Consider the following 13,681-nt stretch of genomic DNA (forward strand, 5'->3'; position numbering starts at 1 on the left):
TTAACTTAGAAATCAGGGAGGTCACGTCTACCAGACAATTACATCACTTTTAAACAGTTACATTTCTGTATAAATCATTACAATATGCTCCCGTGAGGTGGGGATGCTGCCGGCGCTGGGGTGCAAAACTCGGCATAACACCTGGCGGATGGCGCAAGGCGGACTGCTATCTTCCCTGCCTTAAGGCACGCGCAAACAGGTGCGCAAGCGCTATTAGGGGATAGCGCCTGTCGGCAGATAGGGCCCCAGAACCCGACCAAAAGCACAATCTATCCCCGATGGGTCTCGACAGCCCCCATCAGCAGGTCCACTGCACTGCCCACTGAGAAGCAGCTCATTAGACAGGATACAAGGCTCACTTCATGTTTGTAGATTTTTTTCTTGCATTTTGCATTTTATGCAGCAGGGAAAAAACAACAAAAAGGGCCCAGCTGGTCGGCTCAAAATAAGAAGGAACAAGTGTTTGTAGCGAGCGAGAATAATTAGAAACCTGCCAGGTCGCTGCAAGGCTGTCTCTCTCGTGCTGCGCGTCCGCTCGGCCTGCTTGTTAGGGGCAGGGTCAGCGTGTGAGGGTGTCTATATATGTATGTGTTTGTGTATATGTGTGATGTCTCTGAGTATGTGTGTGTGAGCGTGTGCTGTGTGCGTGTGTGTGGTTTGAGTGTGTTCGTGTGTGTGTGTGTCTGTGTTCAGCAGAAGCACAAGTATACACACTTGTGAGAGAGAGAGTGAATGCATGTTACCCTGGGCAATTTGTGTGAGTGTTTCTGTACTGAATGTACATACAGTACTGTGTGTGGACGTGCCCTTTGTCCCTCTGGGATAAGTCCTCTGTAGTGTGTGTGTGTGTGTGTGTGTGTGTGTGTGTGTGTGTGTGTGTGTGTGTGTGTGTGTGTGTGTGTGTGTGTGTGTGTGTGTGTGTGTGCGCATGTGTGTGTGTGTGTGTGTGTGTGCGTGTGCGTGTGTGCGTGCGTGTGCGTGTGCGTGTGTGTGTGTGTGTGCATGCGTGTGTGTGTGTGTGTGTGCATGCGTGTGTGTGTGTGTGTGTGTGCGTGTGTTTGTGTGTGTGTGTGTGTGTGTGTGTATGCGTGTGTGGTTGGCTACTCTGATCTGCCCAGCATCAAACCACAGGCCGTCCTTTCATTGAGCCATAGGGTCTGGGAGGAATCCTACTTTGAAAACACACCAAGAGACGAGGAGGTGGACAAACCCGGTTTGCTGCCAATCGCAGTGGTGTACACGACATTGTTGAGTATTTATTTAGAGATACAACGATTATATATATATATATTTTTTTTTTAAATCTGATTTCTTCACGGTTTTTCTCCAAAATTGTACTAGGTCACTTCCCCCTGTTGTCCCGGTCGTTGCTCCACCCCCTCTGCCGATCTTAGGAGTTGTAGACTAGCACGTTTCCTCCGATACATGCCAGCCGCTTCGTTTCACCTGACAGCGAGGGGTTTCACCGGCAGGACATAGCGTGTGGGAGGATCATGCTATCCCCCAGTTCTCCTCCCCCCAAACAGCTTCCCACCCGCAGACACAACCCGATCTCCAAGAAAATTGTAAAATAGCAACGTTTGTGGACCAACGTTGCTATGTTACAATTTCGGCTCCGAAATTGTAAAATGTTAAGGTACGTTTCTACAGGGGTGGCCGTGGTTTACGGAGATTTTCTGGTTCTAACCCCTCCCCCTACCCTAACCCTAACCCTAAGATCTCAGAACGTTACCATTTTACAATTTTCGAGCCAAAATTGTAACATAGCAACGTTGGTCCAAAACGTTGCTATTTTACAATTTTCTGTGAGACTGTGTTGGCGCACACGGCCAATTGTGCCTGTATGCCTGTATCTGTGTGGAGTTTGCATGTTTCCTTCATATAGGAACCCCTTCACCAAAACATGCAATATCCTGGTTGCTGATGTGGTGCCTCCTCTGGTCATTAAGGGCGCCTGTTCGGAGGGAGGGGAACTCGTTGGAATAGCGTGATCCTCCCACGTGCTATGTCCTACCGGTGAAGCTTCCCCTGTCAGGTGAAAAGAAGCGGCTGGCTAACTGCCCATGTCTCGGAGGAAGCATGGAGCCAGTTTTCGGCTCTCCCAGATCGGCAGAGGGTGGAGCAGCAACCAGGATAAATAAATTTAAATTAGCTCTAATGGGGGATAAAAATGGGATAAAAAAAATAAAATAAAAAAGAATTGTGCCTGTATGGACGCCCGATCAAGCCGGAGGTAACACAGGGGCTTGAACCTGTGACCCTCATGCAGGGCATCTACCGCTCCACTACCCATGATTATAGATCTTGATGGTATGATTATAGTCTGAGGAAAAATGACGGCTTCATGATTATTATAATATTAATATATTTCACAAAACCATGGATAATTCACCCTGATCTCGGCCATGTTCTTATGTGTTGACAATACATTCACGCTACTGTTGGCAGATTGGTTAACTACATTTCCCATATACCCTAGCGGGTGATTACATTTTGTGGTCTGTGACAACTAGGAAGTGAAGTTGTGTGTGTGTTTCCCTCACGCACAACGTCCACAGTACCATAAGGTCACATTTAATGTAAAACAAGATTTCCTTGCTTCACCACACCATCCATGTCAGGAAAAAGTGCCTCCAAACGAGCCGTTTTGACTTCTGTGACGTGACATCACAAAGTAACACGCATTTCATTTGCCTGCTTACAGCAACTGAACGCGGAAGACAAACCTTGTTGTCTGTAGCAGAGCTTTTACAGAAAACAATCAACTTCACCAAAGATGGATCTATCCTAATCCTAACAGATCATCTTATCAGAGGTCCCGCCCACACAAAATAGCGCATAGTTAACGAGGGGAGATACAGAGCATATAGAGAAGTCCCACAGAGGCTGGATTAGATTTTTGTTTGTTTAAAGACCCAGGAGACATGTTTTTAACGGGACTTTTAATCGCATCCCCAGTCCAATCCACCCCCCCCCCCCAGGATGTGTGTGCTGCGTGATTGGCAGCTAATGAGGCGGGCCTGCTTGGGTCGAGTGTGGCTGGCTGGTTTGTTTGTGTGTGAGTATGCGTTTGTGTGTGTGTGTGTGTGTGTGTGTGTGTGTGTGTGAGTGTGTGCTTGTATGTGTGTTGTGCGTCGTGAACAACCGTGCGGTGCAACAACAAGCTGCAGCTGGACCGACCGCACCCCCAGCGGCTCTGACCCATCCCTCCCTTACTCCAACTACTCCAACCCCCCCCCGATTGTTTCAAGATGAGTTTAGTTTGCCTGTCCTTCCCCCAGAGCCAACATAAGCCAGACTCTTTTCTTTTGTGGGAATGTGTGTGTGTGTGTGTGTGTGTGTGTGTGCGTGGTGTGTGTACGTATTTGTATGGGGGCCATGTTTGTGGGGAGTAATCTCCGTTGGCGAATGTAAACAAATGCCACTATGCACACACACACACACACACACATACACACAAATACAGGGACACACACATTGTCACTGATTTACGACCGCCTTCATCTGAAAATACTCCCTCATATTGGCACTGTAATTTCCACTGCAGAAGAAAAGGTGGCTCACACTTATGTAAGCTTTCCACACACACACACACACACACACACACACAAAAAACTATTTTATATGCGCCGAATAAAATGAAAAATTTATGTAGATTTTCATAAAACTCTAAACAGTAGCTCCTTTTTTCCGGCATTTTTGGAAGAGCGTTTTGCCAGCAGAGAGGCAGTCGTGTCTTCAGATCTCCTCTCAGGATATTGGAGGAGTGTTTTGAACGTCCTCGTCTAGTCAAACATGATTCTGTATTCAGGCTGATTAAGGAGGAATTTGACTTGCTCCCTGTGCTCTCCAAATAATATTCAACCCCTGAATGTTCCCGGGTGAAGAATGATGGGGGAACACATACAGTTGGATACACTCAATATCTTTTGGTGTCTCTCTCTTTCCCCCTGTTCTCCTTTGCTTTTGATTAATCTTTAGCACTTAGTAGAATTCATGCTTACTTTAAATGTCCCTGGATATCGTCCTCCTCAGCTCTGAGGGGGGGCGTCTTTCTCTTGGTGAACCCTAGGTGGCAGTAGTTCCCTACTAGCCGCTCTGTGTCTCATAAGAGTTTATTAAAGAATAATTAGAATGATGTATGGGACTGTCTCTCTCTATCCACATCCATTTTCCCCCTACATGACTATTTCATGGAATAAGTATCAAATTAGGAGCGCGCAGGCCTCGTATGTGGGGCAGTTGAAAACACACCCCAACGTTTAGTCATTTATCATCAGGCATGTATGGCAGTAGTGACTGTGTGTGTGTGTGTGTGTGTGTGTGTGTGTGTGTGTGTGTGTGTGTGTGTGTGTTGTGTGTGTGTGTGTTGTGTGTGTGTGTGTGTGTGTGTGTGTGTGTGTGTGTGTGTGTGTGTGTGTGTGTGTGTGTGTGTGTGTGTGTGTGTGTGTGTGTGTGTGTGTGTGTGTGTGTGTGTGATTGAGACGGAAGATATATATTTTTGCACGTTTGTGAGTGACTGGGATGCAATTGAAGTGTGTGCGGGTGTGTGAGAGATTGAAGGGGACGATATATATATATATATATATATATATATATATATGTAGTCTTGCAGTTTTGTGAGTGACTGTGGTAGACATGGAGTATGCCTTATTGATGTGTGAGATGTACATTCTTGCATGTTTGAGAGTACTGAGGTGGGAATGGAGTGTGTTTGTGGGTTGTGTGTGCACTTGTGCGACATACATATGTGTGACTGTTTGTACGTGTGTGTATGTCTGTGTGTGTGTGTGTGTGTGTGTGTGTGTGTGTTAGGATGCACAATGATATCGGCAGCTGTATCAGCCGATAAAGGCTTTAAAATGAAATATCGGCATCGGCCCCGAAACAAATTTCTGCAGATATGACAGGCGATAAAATTACGCTTTAATTATGCCCAAATGCTCAATGCATTACTAAATACTTTAACTATATACAGTTTTGTTTAATAGAAAATGTGACATATAAAAAAAATATGGCATGTTTTACATAACCTAAGTTGAAGCAGTTTTCTGATTTTACCCAGTGAATATGTACATTTTGAAAAGCATTGTATTTATGTCTGCATCTGCCAGTGGGTCATCATGATAAGAGTAGACATAATAATGTGTTCATTCCACTACAGGAGAGACTTGATGTTCTCTGAAATTAGGTAGGGAAATGCACGCATATAATCACTATCTGTAATCATTGGAAGATATCAGCATATCAGATATCGGCCAAGAAAATAAAATAAATCAAATATCGTGCATTCCTACTGCCTCTGCTTTTCCCTTTTTCTGGGTGCCTTCTGAACATCCTTTGTGTGTTTTTTTGGCTGTACCTCTGAGTGCATCTGTGTGTGTCTTCAAAATAAAAAACCCGGCACTCCACGCACCCTGCCAGCCAGCCATCCAGTCAGCAGGTCAGGTTGTCTGGTGGCTAAAAGCTAAGCATCGGTCCCCTCACTCCCAGGACCTTTAGCAGCAGCTCAGCAGGCTCAGCTAGAGTTTCGCCTGTGTCGGAGCCGGTCGGAGCGCACCACTAGAAACACCACAAAAGGAACAAAAACGCTGATTGATAAGATGGCTGAAACCAGAGAGCGACTTAACAGGGCGGCCAGCTGTCTGTGCTTCTGTCGCTCTCCCTGCCTCTCTCTCTCCCTGCCTCTCTCTCTCCCTCTCTCTCTCTCTCCCTGCCTCTCTCTCTCCCTGCCTCTCTCCTCTCCCTGCCTCTCTCTCTCCCTGCCTCTCTCTCTCCCTGCCTCTCTCTCTCCCTCTCTCTCTCTCTCTCTCTCTCTCTCTCTCTCTCTCTCCCTCTCTCTCTCTCTCTCTCTCTCTCCCTCTCTCTCTCTCTCTCTCTCTCTCTCCCTCTCTCTCTCTCTCTCTCCCTCTCTCTCTCTCTCTCTCTCTCTCTCCCTCTCTCTCTCTCCCTCTCTCTCTCCCTCCCTTTCTCATTCCACCATTGTGCAGCAACAAACCCTCCATTCTGACAGCGGTTGAACTGCACCGATACCCTCGAGTGTGCGGGGCAGAACAGTGTGTGGGGCAGAACAGTGTGCGGGGCAGAACAGTGTGCGGGGCAGAACAGTGTGCGGGGCAGAACAGTGTGCGGGGCAGAACAGTGTGCGGTGCAGAACAGTGTGCGGGGCAGAACAGTGTGTGGGGCAGAACAGTGTGCGGGGCAGAACAGTGTGCGGGGCAGAACAGTGTGCGGGGCAGAACAGTGTGTGGGGCAGAACAGTGTGTGGGGCAGAACAGTGTGCGGTGCAGAACAGTGTGTGGGGCAGAACAGTGTGTGGGGCAGAACAGTGTGCGGGGCAGAACAGTGTGCGGGGCAGAACAGTGTGCGGGGCAGAACAGTGTGCGGGACAGAACAGTGTGTGGGGCAGAACAGTGTGCGGTGCAGAACAGTGTGCGGTGCAGACAGTGTGCGGGGCAGAACAGTGTGTGGGGCAGAACAGTGTGTGGGGCAGAACAGTGTGCGGGGCAGAACAGTGTGCGGTGCAGAACAGTGTGCGGGGCAGAACAGTGTGCGGGGCAGAACAGTGTACGGGGCAGAACAGTGTGCGGGGCAGAACAGTGTGCGGGGCAGAACAGTGTGCGGGGCAGAACAGTGTGCGGGGCAGAACAGTGTACGGGGCAGAACAGTGTGCGGGGCAGAACAGTGTGTGGGGCAGAACAGTGTGTGGGGCAGAACAGTGTGCGGGGCAGAACAGTGTGTGGGGCAGAACAGTGTACGGGGCAGAACAGTGTGTGGGGCAGAACAGTGTGCGGTGCAGAACAGTGTGCGGGGCAGAACAGTGTGCGGGGCAGAACAGTGTACGGGGCAGAACAGTGTGCGGGGCAGAACAGTGTGCGGGGGCAGAACAGGTGTGCGGTGCAGAACAGTGTGCGGGACAGAACAGTGTGTGGGGCAGAACAGTGTGCGGTGCAGAACAGTGTGCGGTGCAGAACAGTGTGCGGTGCAGAACAGTGTGCGGGGCAGAACAGTGTGCGGGGCAGAACAGTGTGCGGGACAGAACAGTGTGCGGTGCAGAACAGTGTGCGGGGCAGAACAGTGTGCGGTGCAGAACAGTGGTATGGGGCCAGAACAGTGTGCGGGACAGAACAGTGTGTGGGGCAGAACAGTGTGCGGTGCAGAACAGTGTGCGGTGCAGAACAGTGTGCGGTGCAGAACAGTGTGCGGGGCAGAACAGTGTGCGGGCAGAACAGTGTGCGGGACAGAACAGTGTGCGGTGCAGAACAGTGTGCGGGGCAGAACAGTATCCCAGACACACAGTGGATGTTGACAGGAGGAAGTGATCTGTTGTGGAGAGGAAAGCTGTGGCTGTTTCTATGTTATGAGGCTTGGCAGCGGAGGCCCGAGTCGCAGAGTGTCTGCATATTCAACAACGAGTCAGTCGTGTGATCTTTGTCAGCGTCTCTTTTTTATCTGCTTTATTTGAGTTGAAATGATGACACTCAAGTGCTAGATACACTGTATCTACGTATCTGATACAGAGCTGTCACAGTTTGAACTGAGCTTCAGTCGACTCTCCAGGTGTGCAGGAGTGGTAGGATAACCTATGATTAGGGTTTGGTCCCCCATAAGTTACACCTGTCAACGTTGAGCAACATACTTATAACTCCTACAGTGTACGTGCTCCAGGGGGGCCACACCCTATCTGTCTGACCCTACGCCCTACGTGCTCCAGGGGGGCCACACCCTATCTGTCTGGCCCTACGCCCTCTCAGGGATTAATAAAGTATCTCCGATCAAATTGGCCATGAAAAATCTGAAAAATGGACTATGTGGAAGAAAAAATGGGGGGGAAACCATACCACAATGCTTTATTTCACAAATTCCTTCATAAACATTGTCAGGTTACGTATGCATCAAAGAAGCACCTCCAGGTGCAGAAAATCAAAAGAGGTACATGTCCTGTACATGCATGCACTCTGCATCTCATCCTCTGATCTTGGCATGTTTAATTGGATGATCAGATGAGGAAAAACCTGTCCCGTGAAAAATGACCGACTGTGACGCGCCCTCGTCCCCGCGTGCTCGCTCTGCTGTGTGACTGATTGATATGTGGGCGATTGTGCGGATGCGATGCAGGGGGCCGAATCAAAGCAGCGCTAAAAAAAATGGAATCTCGATCTTTTCATCTGACATTTTTATTGAATGCGTGTCGGAGCGGGGCGAGGGGCGAGGGCTCCTTAAGACCCTGCCAGAGTCACTTAAGGAAATCAGAGTGGGGGGCTCGGGAGCCTGCGGGGGTTCATAGGACCAGACCGGCCCAACTTCCTCCAGCCGGAGAGGGAAGGAGGAACACAGGAGGAGGCAGAGAGACGCCAACCACTGAGGGTAACGAGCAGAAAGTGAGCGGCTAGCGAGCGGCGTGAGTGGAGAGGGGGACGACGAGTGACCAGATGAGAGAAGCGAGAGGCGGAGAGAGAAACAGTGGGGGGGGGGGGGGGGGGGGGGGGGGGGGGGGGGGCAGAAGAAGAGCGCCACAGGCAGAGAGTCAAAGGAGAGAGTTGAAAGATGGAGGGAGAGAGAGAGAGAGAGAGAGAGAGAGAGAGAGAGCTGCGATGCCACTCTACCCTGTGACAGTTGACACCACAAATCAACTGAGAGATGAAGACAAGCGGCGGGAAAAGCGTCAGCGGGATCAGTGCCAGTCTGTTATCTATAGGCTATAGCACTCTACAGCCATACTCTTTTCATTGTGGCTGTCATATCGGGAAGTGCTATAAATTAAAAGAGACTCTTTGCATCTTTTTTCTTTTGTAGTGCTTTTTCTTTAAGCAGGTAAGTGGTGCTGTAGGTGGAAGTAGATGTCTGTCCTTCCCAGCACACAGGACAGAGGAATGTATTGTCGGCTTCATTGCACTGAGTGAAAGAGCTGGATAGAGCTCTCCATTTTGCTTTCTCCTTTTTGCTCTGGAAGACATTCATCACCTCCGGCCCCCTCCCTCTGATAAATGGTCGCACACGTACAGACACACTCGCATGCGTACAAACACACACACACGCACGCGTACAAATGCACACTCACACGCATACAACACACACTGGCACACGCACCCCACGATGGAAGCAGGCCTATGTTGTCTAGCTGTAGATTTAGTAGCTCACTTAGAGGTCTGCACGAGCCTGGAAATTAAGCCCGAGCCCAGCCCGAGCCTGTGACGTTTAGGCCCGACTAACTTAAGCTTGACTGTAATGCGATGTCATTGAAGCCCAAACCCGACCCAAAACACAAAATCAAAATGTTCCCATTTTAAATGTCAAACTGTAGCCTCGTGGTCCGTGTATTTTTTGGTCAATCTATTATTATATACTTTTTTTTTCCAGAAATAGCTTAAAAAAAGAATGGTTATTTGATTTTAATGTCAAAATCCACAAATGAAAAATGGAAATGCTGGTCAGAAACTGCAGATAGTCTAGTACAGCATTTATAAAGGACTCAATTTTCCCTTTATCATTTGTAAAACAGAAAATTTAGTGCAAAACAAAAAATAAAAAAGCCCATTTTGTACTGTGTCCATCAGCACCCAGTGAGAGAGAGAGAGAGAGAGAGAGAGAGAGAGAGAGAGTATTGCAGATTGGTCAGGTTCCCAGGCTAACGTAAGGTATTTCACTGGTAGGCAAGACCAGGGCTCAGAGAAGGTAACACAGTGGGCTCAGGTTAACATAGTGGGCCGTGGCTCGCGCTAAGGTTTCTCAGCTATGCCCCACTTCACACACACTGTTACACACTTCACACACACACACACACACACACACACACACACACACACACACACACACACACGTACACACACACAGTTACACACTTCTCTCTCTCTCACACACACACACACACACACACACACACACACACACACACAACACACACTTCTCACACACATGCACACACTTCACACACATAGTTACACACTTCACACACACACACACACACACACACACACACACAACACACACACACACACAACACACTTCTCACACACATGCACACACTTCACACACACAGTTACACACATTCACACACACAGTTACACACTTCACTTCACACACACAGTTACGCACTTCACACACACAGTTACACACTTCGCACACACAGTTACACACTTCACACACAACACTTCACACACACAGTTACCACACTTCACACACACAGTTACACACTTCACACACACAGTTACACACTTCACACACACAGTTACACACTCCAGCACCTGCGAGCTTCCCTGTACAGCAGCAGCCTTCTCCTCTTGGCCTGCAGCTTGACAGAAGTTGGACTTTTAGCTGCCTTGTTCAAAGACACTGGCTGTTCAGGCAAGCTGAGAGCTTTACTGATTCACTTTAACCTGCCCAGATCGCTTTTGTGTGATGCGAACAGGCAAACTTTCAGTCGTACCACCGCTTCTTTGGGCTACCGCTGCCCCCGGTTGGCAACGCATTAAACGCTCTGGCTCTGTCAGTCCTCAAGGGGCCCGGTTGTGATGTAAATATTATCTTGCGGCCCGCGTTCTGGAGTCCGCACACACCAGTAAGCACCTTTGTGTCAGGATTAGCGACGGCTAGCCCAGGAGGAGAGAGAAAGAGAGAGAGGGAGTGGTGAGTTAGCTTTGCACATCTCTCTCTTTCCTCTGAAGGAGCTTTACCAGCTTTGTCGCTCATTTCACCCGCAAATCATCACGCTTTCAATTGCCTGATGTCACACACCAAGCCCTTTTCTCATTGGCGTCTCCCGTGTCCTGGGACCTGTAACTCGGCTCCTGATTGGCAGGTAGAATGGATTTATGATGTGCTGCGAGACCTCTGATTGGCTCAGTGGCGCTTTGTGACTTAGTTCATGACTTGTGATTGGCTGTTGTGCAGCTTTAATGTGTTCTGCTGTATCCATCGGCTTTTTTTTTCTAAAGGAAGATAGGAGCAGGAGGAAGACTGTTGCTGACTGCAGATTAAGGCAACTGGGAAGAGAGGAATCCCAGCACCACTTTCAGGACTATTAACAGCGATTTGTATGCGAAAAACAGACGCGTTTTGACGTGTGGTCCTTTGTGAGGGGTTAATAAACCATTTCACGAAGAAGCATATAAATAACTAAAAACACTAGAATCAGTGTAGTGCCCTAGGCAGGTCCAAGGTCCCTACTGGATGTTTAGAAATCTTTCTTCCCGGTGCTATCTGTGCATTCTCTGCACCTTGCTAGTGGGTGAAGCTCACTGCAGATTATAGCTACCACAGTAAGCTTGCAAGTGATTCAGTGTATACGGCTTTAAGTCGGGTGCCTCTATCTGTGTTTAAACCTAGGGCTGCTAAATAATTCATGGCGGACATGCGTGCTCACCTGCACGCCTTTATTAAACCTATCACGAATGTAATGATGCCAAAAGGTGCCGTCCACACCATTGTTCCTATATGAAAAGGGACTCCAGGAGGATCCCGAGTTCTCTCAGCGCTCAAGTTTTTCAACCTGAGCCAGCCTTTAGACGGGTGTCATTTGAACTCACCTCTTAGGCAGAAAGCAATCCCAATAACCCCCCCCCCCCAAACCTCCCTTCTGCCTTCCCTCCTCTGGCCCTTTTGTTGGCTCACACAATCTCTTGACCACATGGGGGCGAGGCAGAGCGAGCCTAACAAAGAGTAGAAAAGAGGCATTGATTTGGTGGGTTATCTTCCCTGGGTGATGCCAGCTTTTGTACCTCGAATCACAGGTCGCTTCTTCTCTAGCCTGTTCAGTTGATTCTCTCGCAGCGCTCTTGACTGTACTCTATATGGCAGCATGAAGCGGTGATGATTCGGCGATGCTCACAAAGAGATGCGTGGCGGTCGGAGGTGTGGTGGGTGGGCGTTGGCGCCGACCGGCTGCGCGGCGTCGGGGTGTGCGATGGGGGGCAGAGGTGTAGGTTACAGAGTCACGGACCGCTCACTGTGCAGGGCAGGGTCACTCATCTGTGACAGCTTACGCAAACACACAAACACAAACACACACACAAACACACACACACACACACGCAGACACACACACACACACACACACACACACACATGCGTAGGCTCATGGGCATGCATACGCATTCACAAATCAATGGCAGACAGATTGGTGCCCAGGCAAAGGCCAAGAGTTCCGAAATGCCTTTCAAAGAAAAGAAACTCCCCACATAGCGCTCGGCTCTGCATATTTGTGTCTGGTGAGGCTGGCAAACACACAAGAGTGTCTTATGAGTTGTGATTATCTTTGTAGAGGTCAGTGTTGGGGGTTACGCATTACAAAAGTAACATATTACATGTCATGTATTCAGTTATATTCAGTAATATAACTTATTACGAATAGGATTTCAGTAATATTTTACCAGTTACTTTGTCAAGTAACACAAGTTACAATTACCCCCTCGCGTGGGACTCCAGGCATAACATCTCTTACAAGCACATAAGCACCCTATATGGATGGTAGCACCACATTATAATAACTGTTGATATTATATGTATGCTTTTCTTTCTTTTCCTTTCCTGTGTCTGAGCTTGTTCACTTGTTTTGTTCATGTATTGTTAAAATCGAAAATAAAATATAAAAAAAAAGTGACAGATTTAGTTACTTTTTTTTTATCATCAAAGCACATATAAAGATAAAATCATTTCCAATCAAATTGTGTGTTTTTCTGCAAATAACCACTATAGATGATAATGACAAAGGAAAAGGATAACATTTAGAATTTTGGATGGTTTACATTGACTTCAAGACGGTTTGAATTCTTTTCAGGGGTGTTCCGGGGCACCGATGTCATTCTGCTACCGCTGTTACTTTGGTGAAAGTAATGCAAAAGTAGTGTAATAACTATAAGTAATGAGTTACTCTACAGAGACAGTAATATTGTAAAGTAACGTATTACTTTCAAATGAAAATAACTAGTAGTAATATGTAGCATATTATATTTTGAAAGTAACTTGCCAACACTGGTAGAGGTGATGCACACTTAAATTGTGTCACCAGTGGGAGAGTGGGCTACTCATCAATACCCTTTATTAACCGGTATGGAGAAGTGGAGGATTGCTTGACAGTTTGAATTGTAATTGCTTGTAGCTGATTCTGGGTATTGTTCTGAGGGAATATTTGATAAGTCCTATAGGGGGCGGGGCTGTGGGGCCTGCCTACTTCTTCTAAGAATGAGCTCATCTAAATTGATTGGCTCTTTTGACTTGTGATTGTCTTTGTAGAGGTAATGCACACTTTAGTATTGGTTGACAGTGTCATTAGTAGGAGAGTGACTTCTCAATAAGAAGAATGAAGGGAGTCATAGCGCTATGTGTATTTCTGTCCGGTGAGCCCCGGCAAACAGAACAGAGTAGCACTTCATTCTGTTTCCTTTAGAGGGGTAAAAATGTCTCTCTATTTTTACTTGATTTGATTATTTTAATGTAATGCGTTTTTCTTATTATTTTACATTAATTTGATCTTTTTCCACTTTGTCAATATTTTTATTTGATTTCTCTATGCTCTTTTCTTTTATCTATTTTATGTAAAGAACTTTGAATTGTCTCTGTATGAAATGGACTATGCAAATAGCCTTACTCTCTCTTCTCTCTCCTTTGCTCTTTTCTGTGGGAGACTTCCCCCCCAAGATGCCCTAAATCCACTCTTCAAATTGCATAGCGTTTCTCTCTGGTG

At 47.6% G+C, this 13,681-nt stretch overlaps 1 protein-coding gene across 1 annotated transcript in view; it reads left to right on the top strand.

The window, feature by feature from the left end:
• The window catches only part of ttll7 (tubulin tyrosine ligase-like family, member 7), a gene marked incomplete at both ends in the record, with an annotated part of 108,096 nt that overhangs the window by 38,456 nt on the left and 55,959 nt on the right, over positions 1–13,681 (top strand). The window contains 2 exons of the mRNA XM_083647301.1: positions 6,014–7,282; positions 10,409–10,513. Coding sequence (XP_083503427.1) covers positions 6,014–7,282; positions 10,409–10,513 — 1,374 coding nt within the window. The remainder of the gene's footprint in view (positions 1–6,013; positions 7,283–10,408; positions 10,514–13,681) is intronic.

Source organism: Poromitra crassiceps, assembly GCF_964638095.1.
Source record: "Poromitra crassiceps genome assembly, chromosome: 12".
Lineage (NCBI taxonomy): Eukaryota > Metazoa > Chordata > Actinopteri > Beryciformes > Melamphaidae > Poromitra > Poromitra crassiceps.